Source organism: Rhea americana, unplaced genomic scaffold (genome assembly GCF_003343005.1).
Source record: "Rhea americana isolate MKP2758 unplaced genomic scaffold, rheAme1 scaffold_81, whole genome shotgun sequence".
Lineage (NCBI taxonomy): Eukaryota > Metazoa > Chordata > Aves > Rheiformes > Rheidae > Rhea > Rhea americana.
Window position 1 is genome coordinate 1,625,302 of NW_028186990.1, and position 18,170 is coordinate 1,643,471.

At 42.4% G+C, this 18,170-nt stretch overlaps 1 protein-coding gene across 13 annotated transcripts in view; it reads right to left on the reverse strand.

Moving 5' to 3' along the window:
• The window catches only part of GJA8 (gap junction protein alpha 8), a 74,059-nt gene that overhangs the window by 1,611 nt on the left and 54,278 nt on the right, over positions 1-18,170 (reverse strand). For 11 of the 13 annotated variants that reach the window (XM_085323020.1, XM_085323019.1, XM_085323021.1 and 8 more), the window contains 2 exons: positions 16,109-16,262; positions 22-7,622 (listed from right to left, as the gene is read on the reverse strand). In XM_085323020.1, the coding sequence (XP_085179146.1) occupies positions 6,410-7,612 (1,203 nt within the window). In that variant the 5' untranslated portion in view covers positions 7,613-7,622; positions 16,109-16,262 and the 3' untranslated portion in view covers positions 22-6,409. The remainder of the gene's footprint in view (positions 1-21; positions 7,623-16,108; positions 16,263-18,170) is intronic. The other 2 variants (XM_085323015.1, XM_085323027.1) reach the window with 1 other exon arrangement.

Genomic DNA, 18,170 nt, shown 5'->3' on the forward strand with positions numbered 1-18,170 from the left:
GCTTAGGTTGGCTTGCCTTACCTTTGCAATCAGGTATGCAGCTGATGGGCTCATGGGCTTCTTAGCTTCAGCCTTTGACTGCAGCCCGCTATCAGCTGGTATCCTGAGCTGTTACTTGGGTGTTCCTGATGCCCTCCTGCAGGAAACCTGTTCAGCAGCCACCTGTAATTCAGTATTTTTCTGTATGCTCCTTTGTAACTGGCTCTCATTAATTTGGTGACCCTTCAATCCAACTATCCACTGAACTTTGGAGAAACACTATAATAGGAAAAGAGTCCACAGCTGACTTGTCCATTTAGTGTGTCTCCATAAATTCTATGCTGGGCTGACTTGAAGGTTTTGGTAGCCTACTCCGTGACTTTTCCAAGCAGTATAACATTTCCTCTTAGAGAAATAAATAAATGATTTGTTTGCTTTGGTTGTAGCAGACTGGACAGGTGAAACCCAACACAGTCTTCATTCTCAAAACATTGTACCAGGAGCTCTGTGATCACTGTTTCTTTTCAGTCCTGTTTCAGTACAGATCAGCTAGCTTTAAAATATAGAGGATTTTTTTTGACAGAACATTAAAATGCAATCCTTTGCACTTTCAGATAGATTTAAAAGCACACTTGACACCAAAATTAATAGGAATTGTAAAGGCTTAAGCCCTTAAATTGCTCTGATTTCCTCTAGCAGCAACCATGACAATTTTTTAATTTGTAGTGCTCTTTCTAAACCATTTGCACAACACAGGGTTCTTGGCACAAGCAGCATTTCTAGCTATCAGACATAGATTAACTGTGTATGTGTATTGTCCTGTGCTGCGATGACTGGTTAGTTGCCAGTCATCTAATTAGGTGGTGTATCCTGCTGAGACAGTCTAACTAAGCTTTACCAGAGCACCCCAGAGAAACAGAAATGCTCCACACCAGTTATTTCACAATGAAGTGGCTGCACTGAGCTTTCAGTCTCCCATGGGATAGTTGGGGCTGGAAGGGACCATCTGGTCCAAGCCCAGCTCAGTGCAGGGTGAATTTCAAAGTCAGACCAGGGCATCCAGGGCTTTGCCCAGTCAGGCTTTGAGGACCTCCAAAGATTGAGATCCCACCATGCCTCTAGACAGCTGCTTTGCTGTGAACCACTCTTCCCGTGAACTTTTTTTTTCTCCTTACAGCTGGTCAGAATTTCCCTTGCTGCTCAGTGTGATCATTGCCTCTCATCCTTTGCTATGCATCTCTGTAAAGTCTGGCGCCATCTTCCCTGGATCTCCCAGTTACGTCTCCGTTTGTACATCAAACTTCCTTTTGTACGTCAAACTGCCAGGAGAAAAGCTTGAATTGTTGACACAGGCGTGAGTCCTTGCCTGCTATACTCAAATAGGAGTGTGCCAAACTAGTTGCAGGGAAAGAACTGCATGCCAGGCTGTATCTTGGCAAGTCAACACACATTTATTTGCCATGGTTACTACTCAACTGTATAATCACATTTAGTGTTGGCAAAAAGCTTTTCCTGAACCATGTTAAAAGGTGTAGCACATACAGAACCTAAGACATGGTACTGTTCTTCTGTTTGGGAAGAAAATTGATTCCAGTACTTGGACAACTCACCTAATTTTGGTCTGCTTATCTGACCCTTGCCCTCAGGAAATCTGGCACCATATATTGTTTTATCACAACTGCCTCAGGCTTATTGTCTATTTCTCATGGATGCGCCTGTCTTTGCTAAACAAAACCACACCTCAGCTGGGATTACTCTCAGTTGTCAGACTGAAAAGCCACTTTCTATACAAAATAGCAAACTACCACCTTTTTTTCAGCATTGTGTGACACCCGCTGCTCTTTAAATACAAAATTGCTCAGTCAGTGAGTTACTCAGTGGCAGGAGAGACTAGACTTTCCTCCATCAGCAAGTAGATTTCATACCCACACAAACCTGGAGAACAGAAGTCCCCTCAAACCTCTCCCCTCTATGGGAGTGCAAATCTGTATATCGTAGCGTTTCAACACTAAGAAATTGCTAGTTTCTGTATCACTTAGTGGAAATACCCAGTATAACAAGATCATTTGTGGTTTTGGATTCATGGACGGTGTTTTTTTCTACATACCATCAACGACTGTAAATTCATGGACTCCAAAAAATGTACTTGGAGTTTGCATCAAGTGGTTTAAAACTGAGGATTAGCAATATCAGGCCTTATACAACCCTGCCCCAGATGCCTGCAAGGTCCTTGAAACTGACAGAGCTCCACCACCTTGTCTCCCTCACTTTCCATGAACTGGCTCACTTAAGGACAGATGCAGCCACCAGATGGGTGCTGGGGATGGGCATGAGCAGGCATGTAACAACAGTGTCACCTCTGCTTCATACGAGCAGGGAAAGGCTAAAGTGGGAGGAAGGACAGGGGAAGGCTAAAGTCTTCTTCATTCAAGGCAAGTCCACTTCTGTGTTAATGTTGTCTGTGCAATGCAGTGTTCGCATTTTAAAACTACTACCCTTCTGGTCAAGGAGTCATATATTAACCAAACTAGAAGTTCTGCCAGAAAATAACAAGGATGCCATGCATTTCAGTAGTGCTTTTCATCAGATCATTCCTACTCACTTTACAAACAGAATTAATGAAGCCTCACAACATCCCTGTGAGGTAGGTGGAAATTCTTAAATCCATTGTACAGGTGGAGAAAACAGGCACTGAGAAAGAAAGTGATTATCACAGCAAGTCAGTAGCAGAGCTGGAAATAAATCTAAGGTTATTATTCTAAGTCCACTGCTCTAGACACTAGAGAACAGCAACTCCCACATGTTATTGTAAGCTAAGACACTACCTTTTTCTTCTACTCTCACCTCCATTGGTGAGGTTGACACTTACATCTTATACTCCTTGCAGAGCACCATGTGATCAGTTAACAATTTGAAGAGGGAAGCCAAGGGGTATGCACACTTTTACACAATCCAGGCATGGCTCTAATTGTTCAGTGACTTTCCCCTTCCCAAGAAGTTATTTTTCCATACTCTTTACATATATTTCCAGGTTTTGCTTAATCATTTGTTAATTAGAATCATACACATCTACAGCTCTGAGGCTGTTAAACCACTAGCAATTTCTCCAATAAATGGTTAAATTCATCTCACTGTGGGGGAAAGAAAACACATTTACATGCTTTACATCCAGAAATAATAATCCTTTGCTCCTCTATAGGGCTTTCCATCCAAGGATCTCCCATTTTATTACGAACACAATATATTGAGCCTCATCATCTTTGTGAGGTAGAAAATTATTCCCAATTTAACAAGAAGGAAGAGTGACATGTTGACAGTCCCACAGTGATTTTATTGCAGAGATGCGGCTACATGCCAGAAGACCTGACTATTAGTCCCCTGCTTGGTTTGCCAAGAAGCACTGCCCTGATTCAATGGCTCGTACTTGGTGGCTAAGAGTCATTAGCAACCTGGCAGGGCACTTCAAAACGGTCTTGGAAAAAATCAAAAACGGCAAGCAGTTGATTGGACGCAGGAGGAAAACATTGGCCTATTTCATTGTGCTGACATGACCTGGAAGAAGAAATGAGCTTTCCTGTGGCAGCTGTGAAAGAACTACACAGTGTCCCTCAAATAATTGCATAAGGTGTATTTTACTAAAGCATTCCAGGGGAAGAGAATGAAATTTCTCATGAATAAAGACTGAACTGCCTGACTGCTCTATTCTGAACATACACCTCTGATAAACAAGCAGTCATTGTTAAGTGGTCTGATGATCTAATGAAGGCATGCATGTCAGAGGTCAGGAACATGGATAGTTACTAAATACTTTATATGTACAAGGACCTGTCAAGTAATTACAAGTAAATAAAGTGGAGGAGCAATTCATTTAGTCCAGTGTATTAATAGCTGGCAGGGTAAACGCCTCTGAAGAAGATGGAGAATACCTGATACTGAACAATTACAGACCCTTTTACCTACAGGGAAATATTTCTTATCCCCTTCAACTAGTGGGCTATTTCGTGCTTAGGCCCATTAAAACTTCCTTACATCTCTTCTGTGAAGAAAATAAAAAGTAATATATCTTATCTAGTGTAAATGTGGGGATTCTGCTATTTATTTAAATCTTTGCCCTTTCTTGAATTCTAGTAGAGTCTTGGCCACAGCAGATTCTCTTGCTGCTGAAAAATATTCTCTTTCCTCAGTTTTGTTTTCCCAGTCCATTTTTATGTTGTTTTCCCATCTTCTGTTTGTGTTCATTGTCATCCCATTCCTATATTAGAATGGATAACTGACAGCCTCCAAATTCTATCTCTGCATGATACTTCACATATGTTGCCTGTCACATTCCCTCTCAAAATTGAGCAGGTACATTCCAGTCTTCCTTCATGTCTCTCCTAACAACTTTGCTTTCGTTAAGAGGACAAAGATTATTTGTTAGCTTAGGCTGCAAACCTTGGGAAAATACACAGGCCCAAGAGGAGCAGAAGGATTAATAGTGTAAAAATACGTGGCACTGCTATGGTGCCGAAGAATCCCAATGCACCCTACAAACTTTCTACATATGTACAGGTTACTTCACTCATCAGTGAAGCCCAGCCACCTCTGTGCTAGAACAGGTAGCTATGTAATAAGGCATAGAAAACAGGTCCACCAAACAGATTGGATCAATAAGTGACAGAACTGCTTGTACTCAGGGTTGTCTAGCTGAAACTTAGTTAGGACAGCCAGACCTAGGGTTTGAGCCGAAGCCTACTGAAGTCAATCTCAGATGCCCATTGACTTCAATGGATTTCAAGTCAGCTCTGCTACAGTGGAAGACTGCAGGGGGTCTTTTCCAGCTAATAGCAGGATAGGTTTTATGCCGTATGCTAAAGATTTTTTTTCCTGATCTGGATTAGAGCCTGCCCTTGGAACAATGGAATGGGCTGCAGCCCAGCAGAAGGAATTTGCTGAGCTGGTAGGGTCTGAGGTCTGCAAAGCAGAGCAGATCAGAGTGCATACCTGCACTTTTCTGGTATTGGCTCATTTAGAGGAGGACATAGCTGCTAACTTGAAGCTTTTAAATGCATTGCTGCACTGTAACCAGCCAAACAATGGTGCTGTAGCCCTAAAATTAGAAATCCACAGGTGTTTAAATATGTGCAAGACACACTTTAAAAATAGTTGCTCATTCTTCTGCCCTTTTTTTTTTAAACCAAAATGACTTTGCTGAGGCTCTGAGACTTCTGTACAGACCTCTTGACACAAAAGATCTAAATGATCTTTCGAAAAGCCTTGTTTTATGCATTTAATGCATTTTTGGCATTTAATAGCAAAGTGGACCACTGGATGGCTCCTGACTGTCAGATTAAAAACAAAGGATGTGGAAAGACTATTATCCTATTAGGCTTTTCAAACCTTGGAAAAAACTGTTTTTTTATTTAGAGGTTTAAACAGTCAGATAGTTATCCAGATCTGTGGTTTAGGTTCACAGGTGCCTTCAGGACTCTGCACCTGAGATTTGCTGAGTGCCCTTAACTCTGGGAGCGCGAGGAACTGAGCACCTGTCAAGCTGATGCCCTGAAGGCTTCTATTTGCTATCATGCTCTGGAGCCTGGGGCTGTTCCTCCTCTCAGAGAAGCCTTCCCAGACTTGCTATGGTAAATCAAGTTCCAGATCTTTAAGTCACATGACTATAAGTAAAAAATATCACTTGGTTTATTCTTTCCAGTGCTAGGAAACAATCGCAGGGCTGGATGACCCTCCTGGGACAAATAATCCATCTATGGACATCTACTAAATCCTAGGAGAGAGAGCTAGCGTTAATCTTGCCCACTGTCAATGTCACTTGAAGATCAAAAATATTTTGGACAAAGAGCAGATACCTGACGCATTTTTGCCCTTGTTTTCTGAATAGAGAGGACAAAAAGCACTCATTATATTAGTGTGGTAATGCTAAACACAGAATTCACTTTGTGAATTAAATAACTGCAATTCCATGCCAGCACGAAGGGAAGATCTGCTCAACATGCCATAGGTGAAAATAGAAGAAGAAATACTGGATACAGTTGTCTATCAGCCTTCTCCCTAGCTGGCTCAAGAGCCAAACCTTCCTCACATCCTTAGAGAAACATGGAACATAAAACTTCGAGGAAGTACGTTCACACTGGTGACATTTGGGTTTCATTGCTGCTTTAGTTTTTAAAAGACACCAGTTACAGGAACAATGTAGATATTACTGTAAGGAGTGAACTGGCATGTGGAAACAGGAAAAACACTCCTTTTCAAGTGGACATACAGGGCAAATAGGGCACAATTACCATGATAGTACCGTTTCAGCTGAGAATTTCAAGAGGAAATAATATTCAAATGACCATTTTGGCACTTTGATTTAAAGTATCTTTTGATTCATTCTCTACCTCTCCATTTCCTGCTTTTCCTTTTCATGTGCTCCCCATATCCTGCAGCCTCATACAGTCAAATCATCTGACCTGGCCCGGCTGCTGGCTTTACTTAGCCTGCTGAGAGGTCTCATATCGGTGGCAAGTTCAGCAGGTGCTGAAGGCCCTTCCACTTCATCTCCTACCACCTCCTCCTCTGCTTTCTTCACCCCTGGCTCTTCCTGAGGTGCCGCCTGCTCCTCTTCCAGTTCTTCCTCCTCCTCCGCTCTTACCTTCTCCTCTTCGGGTTCCTTTGCTTGTGCATATGATGGTAACCTTTCATCAAATGCCCTGGAGAGATCTTCCAATGGCCCCATCCCAATCTTCTCCTCAAACTCATTGAAGGCCGATGGAAGGGGACTGGGCTCTACTCCAACTTCTGTGAGAGGGAAATAGTGGGGCACTGGCTTCTCCTCCTCCAACAGCTTGTAGCCTTTGGTCTTCGGGATGGAGGGAACTGTGATGGCATGGAGGGGCTTTTCTGGGACCTCCGCCAGCTGCTCTTCCACTGGCCTTCTCAGAGCTCTCCGAATCCTTTTCAGGATCAAGTGACTTATCTCCACCAGGTTGAGGAAAAGGGACACAGCAGCTACCACCAGCATGAACATAATAAAGATGGTCTTCTCTGTAGGCCTGGAGACAAAGCAGTCCACAAGATTGGGGCAGGGCCACCGCCCACAGCGGTAGAGGGGGAGAATTCGGAAGCCATACAAGAAGTACTGGCCTACTATGAACCCTACCTCAAAGAGAGTTTTGAAAATGATGTGGAAGACGTAGGTTCTCAGGAGGGTCCCCTCCAGGCGAAACTTCTTGGCTCCATCAGGGTTGTTGTCTTTGTTTTGATTTGGAGCCAGGGGCAACTTCTCTTCTTCCACCTCAGCTTGCTGACGCCTCTCAGCTTCTTCCCTCTCTTTTCTTTTCTCCTCCATGCGGACATGGTGTACTGCATGCCCAAAGTACACTAGGGAAGGTGTGGATACAAAAATGATCTGCAGGACCCAGAGCCGGATGTGGGAGATTGGAAAGGCCTCATCATAGCAGACATTCTCACAACCAGGTTGCTGGGTGTTGCACACAAAGTCTGACTGTTCGTCTCCCCACACTAGTTCAGCAGCTGTTCCCAGGATCAGGATGCGGAAAATGAAGAGCACTGTGAGCCATACTCGCCCGATGACCGTAGATTGCTCGTTCACCTGCTCTAAAATGTTCCCCAAGAAACTCCAGTCACCCATTTTTTACTGTCTAAGGGAAGAGAAAAGAAAGAGAATGACCACAAATTATGCTAAATTAAAAAGATTTGGGGTTATCCCATTGCTATCTGGTTTTGCTTTCAACTACTAAGTATTTCCCTAATATACTTTGAAAACAGAAGGTGTTTGCTTGCTTGTTTACCTGATCACTGTGATTTATTAGCAGGAGAAGTGCTGGGAAGCCAGAGCAAACTGCTTGCTAAATTCTTTCTTCCCTGGCTTAAAATGGGCAATTACTTTTCAGCCAAGCAGTATATTTAATTCCTTTTCTGAGTATATTTAACTCATTTTCCAGGTATGGGTCTTCTGTGGTCCCTTGTAGGCTCAGTTGTGTGAGCCTACTTAGATTTTATACACGTACAAGCACTTGCTGGCAATACAGTAGAACAGATTTATCAGCATGCAGCTGCTGTGCTTAGAAAAAGGTGAAGCTTTCAAGCACCCAAGCTTTTCTTCAGCAGAACTACACAAGTCAAACAGATCATCTCAAATTGGTGCCCATGTTGCACTAAGCAAACTTAAATTCTCTGTAGGTTGCACATGTGAAGTTTATATTAGAAATCATAGTATCTCTTAGGTAAGAATAGCAATAACAACATCATTTCTGTTAGTAATACTGTATAAGCTTAATAAACAACTACCATGTATACTAGTTTTGCTATATAATATATATGATGCACAATATAATTATTTAATGTTATTGGGGCTAATTTTTTTATCCTGTCCTGAAGTCAGGTGCCTTAGTTACATTGGAGTCAACTTGGACAGAAATACAAAGGTCAGTAATTGGGTCCCAAAATAATAATTTCTCTCTATAAAATGTCATTGCTGTTGTCTCAAGCTATCAGGGAGCTGGAAGCCAGCTGCAGGTATCCTATGGGAAAGCTAAAGAAAGTAGTCCATTTTCCAGTACAGCAGGACAAATATCACAGCTGTGGTCATTTCTACATGCTAAGAAATTATTCCTAGTCTAGGACTTCATCCTGCATATCCCAGACTTCCCACTGCGTAATTTTGGGTGAGGGAAAATCTACAACGGAGGGAAGTGAAGCAGAAACATATATGGAATGGGCTGATTTAATGTACAGCAGTCTGAAGCTTCTTAGGATTGCAGAGTATTGTAATGGTCCAGGGACATCAATTTCAGGACAATTACAAGTGAAGCAGGGAACATTATTCATAAAATATCTGTTCACAAGGTCTAGAAGTTCATATCTTAGATACTATCTCCATCTATAGTGTTCTATATGCAGACACACATACACAAGTGTTGGGAACAAGAATGTACAATCATAAATATGGAAATCTGAATATCTCAGGTTCACTCCGCCTTCAGATAGCACTGGGATATATTTGTAATGCCATATGTTATGACACACTAACGCATACCAGTTTGTTTCAACTACTATATGTACATACTCATACATACACAAACACACAAAATACTGAGTTCTATGACTCTGGGGGATTTCACAGATATTTTACTATAAATCCCTGTGAGGTCATTTTTCTAAAACAAGATGGACTTGCTATTCTTGTCTTTAAGAACCATAAAAAATTCAACCCCCGTGTTAAAAACTGAAGAACAGAACACAGTCCTTCAGCTTGCACACGCACCTTGCATGCATAAGCAGCAAACATATAACTTAATCACCAAAGGAAATTGCTACTTTCTCAGTCATTAAAGTTTTGTAAAGGAGCATGTTAATGTCAGCACTTACATTAACAAATCTAGCAGAAGATTATGCTGCTTACATGCATTATCTAAACTGATTTAAATATTCTCTTTCTGCAGATTCATGGAGCAAAGTATACCAGACAATTACCAATCGTGCAACTCTGTACAAAATACAACTATACACAATATAAACTTCATTGTGCTCCAGGCACTGCAGTTAACTCAGTCCCTTTCTTTCTTTGTGAGGCACAAAGATATCCACAGCTACCAGTTGAACATTTCATTGCAGCATGGAGGACTGACATTGTAAACACGATCAACCTTCTCATCAAACAGAAAACTCACTATAACAGAAGAGGAAAAATGTTTCCTGTCTAATTCCATCAAAGGTCTCACTTGCAGCTTGCTATATTTGGCTAAACTCGTCTTGAGATCATTTCTGAACTAGTCACATCTTTCAGAAATCTGCCATGACCCTTATATTTTCTGCAAGTGAAGTGGTTCAAGGTTGTTCAACTGGTTCAGCTGCAAGGAACAATTTTGGGTAGGCTGAAGATGAGCGGTGCAACCAATCCTAGTGTCTAGGATTCCGCCAGTAATCAATCAGCCCCTGAAGTCTCAAAACGGAGCAAGTGATGAATTTAGTCCGTCACCTTTTCCCTGAAATTGCCTGCCACAAGGAAAAAAGTAGCAGACTGCCTAAGCCCACTCCGAGTCAACAGACTTGTGATCTTATCTCACTTGGGCTTACTGCAAACCCCCACCCTGCAGTTCCAGACATTGCAATCTGAGCATCCTACCAGCAAAAGAGATTCTATAGATTAAGGATGTTGAGCAAGCAACTTGCCACTGGGAAAGGTTCCACCGAAGAAGCGTGTCCCCCTCCTCTCTTGGCACTGCAGTGGAGAGTGAACTTTTGTCTCTCTTCTTCCCTACCCTAAAAGTCCCAATCTTGTCGCACGACTGAGCAGATATGACTGAATTGGCTCTGATGGTGGGTTTTAGTTGCCCTGCAACATTTAAGCTCCGAGCCAGACGGCTTTATGAGGTGAGTGACAGTTAGTGACATGCAGAACAATAGAGAAAAAAATAGAGAAAGAGAGACAGAGGCACAGAGAGGAGAATGCATTGAACATGAAAAAGCAGAGCAGGGAGAGGAATAGGCAACAGGCAGTAAAAACTTAGTGCATGCATAAATGGGAGTTTGCACAGTTAAGCAGGGATTGAAGCATCTTTGCAATTCAGCTATGGTTCAGAACAGCTCTACATGTGTCTCCACTCGCTAGTCTTTAGGTGTCATGATGTGACAGGTGAAAAGGGAGCGCCCACACCTTTGAGGGTAGCAGAACTAATTAAACTAATTTTTTACCCTACACCCAGTTTTGACAGGCAAGTCAGGTTACTAATTTCCAGCACAGGCATTCACTGAGGTGCTGCATCAGTATTTGGCATTGGCAAATACTTCAGATTGCTCAATAGCATATTTCGCTGGAAAAAGGGGACCAGCGTGAAAGAAACAGATCATCAGTAAGTATTAATAAAAGCTGAGAAATACCAATTTTACAGCCTGGCCTTTCAGTATCTTATTATTTCTGCTTTATTTTTTCCCTCCAAATGCATTCTTCACATGCACATGCATCAAAAGTGTCTAAAACAAACTGTTTTCTCAAGGAGCATAGCCAAATTCCAGCAGCCCAGCAAACAGAAATGTTAACTCAGGCATTACCCCTACCCCTAGCCACCTGCAAATATGCTAGAAAGCAGAAGAGAAAAACTTGGTAATGCCTACAGCATCCGCAAGCACAACAAACTGCCTAATGAGTTTTGATTATGAGACAAAGAATACAACTTTATTATGAGGTGCCAACTCTGCAGTCTTGCAGTATGAAATGCTCTGAATGTGCTCTTGGTGTGAAGCTCCAGAGAAGATGGGATTATTAGGAAGCAAGGTGTGCTAGGCAGTGATATGGATACCAGGTTCATACAGTGATGAATGAGCAAGTAGCTCTCCTTCTTTACACTGACTCACCTCTGAACCTGTTTCCCCAGAATGGCATTGGGAGTGCAGTGTTTTTAGAAAAGCTGTTATTTGCGAGAGATACTATAATACTAGGGCCCAGCATTTTGTGCTCTCAAAACAATGGTTTCAGGACTGTCTTCTCTGGGCATTTGTGCCTAAGTGAGTTCAGGGCCATGTTTCATCAGTTGTCTTCCCAAGCAGCTCTTATAAGCTGAGTTGCACAGTTCCAAAGTCCAAAGCACAACTGGAGGCAGAGAGGATGGTTTTCAGATTGGATTTCAAAAAAGCTAAGGGGTAAGTGAGGGATGGAAAAGAATCACAGATTGCAAGAGAGATCACTTTGGAGACACAAAAGAAAAACCAATCTCTATATGCAGCTGGAATGGATGTCATATTCTGAACATCTGAATAAATCACTCTCTTAGTAGAGAAGTAGTAGAGGTCTTCACATGACATTTTGCAGCTTGTGCTACATAAAACATGGGAAGAGACTTCCTGGCAAGTGGACACACAAAGTAGGAGATTAAGGTCCCAAGAATATGAACTGAATAAGAACAGGCACAGTTTGAGCAATACAGAGAGTGAAAATGGTTAGGAAGAGTACGGAATTTTTTAGTTGCTTTGTTTTGCTATTTACTACTGAGATGAACTATAATTAGTACAGGAGTCAAGGGCTGTCATTGCTACCCTTATCACCTGTTTGGGAAGCAGTAAGAGAGAGAAGACCATATGATACCACCAGGAGCTAACACTTTTGAAGAGTGTCTGTAAGCTGCTGTTTCACAGAGGCCAAATAGTTCAGATATTAAGTTGCCTGTTCCTCTTCAGACTGAAACTGTCTTTCAGGAAAACACAGCTCTGACTGAATCTGCATTACCCTTTCTGGGCCCATTCTCTCTACTAAAATGAGCCAAAACCCAAATCCCACATGTAACTATGTGGCTCTAGTCCATCCCTAAATTAATCCAACTACTGTCAAGGACATTTCACATTAAATTCTATCTGCCATTTGTAAACACCATTCCAAATATTAAATGCTTTCTGGGAAGTTGCAGAAACATCCAGTTTGCAAGATGTGGCTGGTGCAGAAAAGATATTCAAGCCACTGATCTTTGGGTATATGTTACCTTCTGAATGACCAAAGTATCTTTTTTTTTCCCATCACTGGGATGCAGGGCCTTTAACATGAGGCAGAGTGAGTTTGCTGGACATCCCTGCTTTGGAGAAAACAACACAGACCCTTCAGCTGGATTCCTAAAGAGAGGCACCGCTGAACTCTGGGCCAGATTCTCCAGCTTTCTAGACTGCCTTGCTCTGCGTGAGGGTAGAAATTGGCCTAAAAGAACAAAGATGACCAGTGAGGAAATCCTCTTGTAGTGGGACTATGCAAGGAAGTGGTTGGTTGAGAAAGGGCTGCTTTTTGTGATGTGAAAACAGTGGCTGTGAAAGAAAGGAGTAAGGACTATAAAGCCAGTGGTCCAAAAGGCTGGACCTCATTCACACTCTGCAAAGGTATTTGGTGAGCCTGTAAGAAAACTGCAACATTGATGGTACTGGACTGATAATGACCAACACTTCTAACCTCCATACCCGACTGGGTATTTCTGCTCTCAGCAGGCAACCTGTAGATGTATTGAGCACTTCTCTCTCTGAGGTCAGTGTTGGAAATAGCAGTAGCTAGTGATAGTAACACTGTTACTAGGAATTTTTCTTGCCTTCAAAAGAAGCATGGACTTCGCCTGTACTTTGGAAATGGACTTTTCTTTGGGAAGAAGCTTGCTTCATTGCTGGCTTCTCATCCTTTAGCTGCTTTGAAGCAGATTACTGAGCTCGCATCCGCTAGTATCACTGAGACTGTGAAGTCTCCGCTGCAACTCAGCCCTTTGCTCACAGACTACTAGGTCACTTGGGAAATGTGGGATTTTTCATTCCAAGAGGATTTCCAATGCAGACATGATGTCAGGGCAAGGCAGGGACATGCTATTGAACAGCTCTTCTCATGCATGATAGTAGATTGTACAATTATATAGAGCACAACCCTGGATAACGGTACCTCTCCCTCAAACAAAGTTATCTTCTCTTGATCTGCTTAGCTAGAAAGTGGCACATGCTTCCTGTTCTTGTGCTGAACACACAAACTATTCATTCCCAGATGAAGCTGAACACTAGATATGTTCTGTCTCCCGACAAGAAACTGGGAGCTTTGCCTAACACTCCTATCTGCTAGAGACTACCTGATATAGCAGACACCTGCTTTCTAGTAACATGAGTCTGTGTATATGCTAGAGTCAAAGTGGTCAATCAGTCTGATCACCAGGGTGAGAGTCTTCCAGCTTGCATCTTCCCTCTGCCACCTACTGGTCTCAGAAATCATTTAAATGCAGCCAGTACTGGGCAAATCTGAAGGCAGAATTGGCCATGCCCCAGCAAGACTGGTAAATGTCACAGTCCCCATCTTAAGAACAGAGCCCAGAGATGCTTCCAGGATTTGCCTAAAGCTCAGCATCTCTACAGAGCCCCCGGGAAATCAGAATGTATATATTGTGAGGGAATATATTTTGTAGGAAACTGCAAACGAAACGGAAAGATAAAAAGGAGGAAAATTGGGGAAGTGCGTAGGTAACAAGAAGGTTTGGACTAGAACACAAGAGAAAAGGGGAAGGCGGGGCTGAGTTTTGCCAAGCCTGAAATGGGGAATAAGTACTTATGGGAAATGCATTTTTAATTTAAGGAATGGAATAAAACTAGACAATGAATAAAGATAAGCAGGGCAAAAGTGAAATGTCTTTCAATATCTATTTAACTTAAATGCAGTTCTTCTCTGAAAATTACTATTACAAGAGGACCTGGGGAATTACAGGCCAGTCAGAGTAACTGTGATACCTAGAAAGATACTAGAGCCAATTATGAAACAATCAATTTATAAGTAGCTAAAGGACAATAAAGTGATAAGAAACAACCAGCAGGGATTTGCAAAGAACAAAACCTGTCAAACCAGACTAATTTCCTTCTTTGACTAACAAATGGTAGATGAGGAAGAAACTGTAGGTATAAAGTACCTTGACTTTAGTAAGCATTTTGATAAGGAAAGAAAATACCTAGATCACAGACTCCCAGAGCAGCAAGCAGCTGAAGTCATCACGCATGGGCTACACAGGTTGAAGTACCATAATCAAGGGTAATTATCAAGGCTGCACTTTTCCAGCTGGGAGGATCATGTCCCCTATGCTCAGTATTTTCCTTGAATGATTTGAGCAACAGAATAGAGGACAAAACTGAAAGAATGACAGCCAGGTTGGAGGGACTGCTGTCCTTTCTGAAGGTGGGAGATCAGAATTTGAGATGAACTTGAGACACTGGAGAGTTGGTTTGCCCTCAGCAGAGGTGACTGCCTCAAGGTACGATTCAGAAAAGGTGAGCGTGTAGACACCAAATACACTGATCCAAACTAGAGCATAACCGTGTAGCCAGCAGCACAGCAGAGAAAGAACTTGGGTGGGACTATGAGTCAGTTAAGTGAGATTCCTGCAGAAAAAGACAAATCTCATTCTGGGATGCTTCAAGGGGAGTTTCATGTATAAGACAAAGGAAGCAATTATTCTGTGCATTTACTTGATGCTGCTGAGCTCTCGGCAGGAACAGCGTGTGCGGTTCCCGGCACTACATTTTACAGAAGATGTAGACAAATTGGAGAGAGGCCAAAAGAGAACAACAAAATGATAAGAGATTTAAAAAAAAAAGACCATGACTTATAAGGAATGGATAGAAGAACTAAATTTGTTTTCTCTAGGAAAAAAACAACAGGAGGGGAGTCATGATAACAGTCTTCCAGCACATAAACATTTGTTACAATGGGTGGAGAGTAATCAGTTGTCCTCTACATTCAACAGAGGTAGAAGAAGAAATAATCAGCTTAATTTGCAATAAAGATGATATAGTTAAACATTAGAAAAACACTTTGCAAGAGTAAGAATAGCAAAGCACTGAAACATACTGTTTGGGGAGGCTGTAGAATCACAGGAGGTTTTTATGAAGAGGTAAACAAACATCTGTTAAGGATGATCTTACCTCATAACCAGGGAAGCAATCTGGGGGGGCTCCTGAGATTTTGGCCCTATGCTTACATGATTTCTTGGCATTCGTCTCAGAAAAAAAAAGTTTCAGTTAAAAAAAAAAATTATACCACCAGCCCTGCAAACTCAGCCTTAACATCCTGGGTTGTCTACACTACTCGGTGCAATGCTGAGCTGGAGAGACACCAGCTCTGATCTGGAGGCAGTTTGCTGTGTCTGCAAAGTGTTCCACTTCAGCTAATTATCTCTTCTCTGGAGTGGGGCTAATTAGCCAGGGCAACATGAAGCATACCCATGCTGTGCTGCTTCCAGTGCTGGTGCTGGCCCACACCAGGTTAGCAGGGGTATCACTGCGCTGCCATGCCACACCAGGAGGGCTATATTCTGCAAAGCTTAGTGAGAGTCAGTGCTTTGTTCTTTGGCTGCAGTAACCAGCATTGGCTCTGGGAATGCACTGTGGATATAGATGTGTTTGCTCACCATAACCACATTTCAAGCAATTTGTTCTCCTGATACAGTAATTGTAAGATTAATTGCCATATGTTATTTAGAGTGTTTTGTTTGGACGTTGACACTAAACATGAAAAACAGCCTGTGAGTGACCCACAGCACTTCCAGGAAGAGCCTGTTTTCTCACTAAGTTCAGCACTGACCTTTTCCAGAGATACTGATTTTATCTGAGGGCAGGAGGAGTAAGAGACACCTACCTTGTCCCAGTACAATTGCTGGAGTAGCATCAGCAAAGCAAAAATAGGAAACAGCCTCTGCCAGGCGATCTCTTGGGCTGCTGCAGTCTAAACCACTAGCGGGCGGTATTTTCTCACTCATTTACCACAGAGCACCAGACTAGACTGAGGGATGCTAGAAATGAGAAAGGAGGAGAGACAGTACAACTGTTTGCTATACCTAAATCCTACCTTTCTCTTCCCTTATCCCTCATTCCTTAAACTTTTTCTGCAAGTACAATTTAAGGCAAAGCAACACAGAAAATTTGTGGAAATACAGTAATATCTATACCAATAAGTATCTAACTAATATCCTGAGCAGGATTTTTTTATAGTACTTTTACAGTGCTTAAGTAGATGGAGTTAAATCAACATGAAAATCACTTTTCTGTGAGTTGATTTTGCTTGTAGACACAGTATAAACTTTGTTGACAAAAGCAATCTTTTTGCCTGCATAAGCTGTATTTTCACTTTGATCTACATCCTTAACCGAACAAATATTCCTCTTGTATACCAGCTGTATGACTCCCTGTTTATTAACAGCATGCTTAATAATAGAACTAAACTTACAAAGAACGTCTAAGGAATGGAGATCAACTCTCAAATGTCTCAAATGTGTGAGAACAAAGCTGGGTGCTCTGCTACTGGAACAGCAGCAGGAACAGGGCTAGACTGCTTAGACTGCTTACACCTTGACTTCATAGATCAGCAGGATTTCATTGAAAACTTGACCAGGCTATTTCTAGAAATGCAGACCTCTACAGTAGTGTCCTCGTTAGAAATTCTAAGTTCTTGTGCCAATGCAGATGTTATTTATAAAGAGGTGTGCTGGCAAAGGCCCAGAGTTTCCAAGCAAGGTGTGGAACATACGTTATGGAGCCATTGTATACAATAAGGCTTTTCTTAGGTCCCCATATAACCTTCCTGTTACCCGTCCTCTTCTCTGTCCTCTTGCTTAGGACTTGCCACTTGGCCGGACATGGAGATGGAACGCGCCAGCTGGAGGCCATCTCCACAGACAGGATCTCAGAATACATGTAAGATGCATAATTTGGTGGGCCATGGACTCAAATTGCTCTATATATAGATTCCCTAGATTATGGTCCACCACCATTTAGATCCTCTTTAGAGATGGATTAACTGCTATCAGGAATTTTAAGGTATCAGACCAGTCAGGGAACATGTTGTTTACAGCCGATCTGGACTATGTAAAGTGGATCCAGGAAATGGAGTGACTGATAATACTTCTGGTAATAATTAATTGCTCTGTGCCTACCAGTAAAAGAGGGGCTAATAATATTTCCTAGCCTCTTGAGGGGATTTCTGTGTGTTTGTTTTATCAGGGTTTTCTGTACAATCTCTTAAGATCCTCAAGCACAAGGATTTGGAAAGGACAAAGCTTCCGAATGATCAAAACAAGTGGTCTGGAGGCTTCCTGCATTACCTCACTGTCTATGTGGCTCCTTGCCTTCCAGTTTCTGCCAGAGGCTCATTCCATACTCCTTTTTGTCTTCTTCTGCGCTCTGCCTCCTTCTAGCACTGCAAAGACCAGCCTTGCTGAGTGGTAGGCTCAGGGCTCTCAGAAGCGTTGTCACCACCTACTCTCCACTTTTATCTCCCTGCCTTCATTTCCACACTGCAGAATGATGTGGTGGAGGTACACTGTGTGTACAAGGTGTAGAGATAACCTGGGAGAGCTCGCAAGCTGCAGGAGTTGGTGATGCGAGCAGCAGAATGGGGTACTATCCCTGTTCCCATGATCCTGAGACATATACATACCTGCCATGCACTTTGGCTGACCTCAACGCCCCCTTTCCCACAGCAGAGCATGTTCCCAGCTTCTCTGCGGAGGACATCCGTGGGGACAGTTCCTGTTTCCCTGCTCTTTAAGTTATTTGCCTTCCTGAACCTGATACGATTGTTTCTTTGGGCATAGCGAAAAGATGCCAGCAAGGAACGGAAGCCTCTCATGCCTCAGCAATTTATTAAGAAGAAAAGGAGGTTATTGAACTTGGAAGCTGTTGAGCCAGTCATTCTCTTTTCC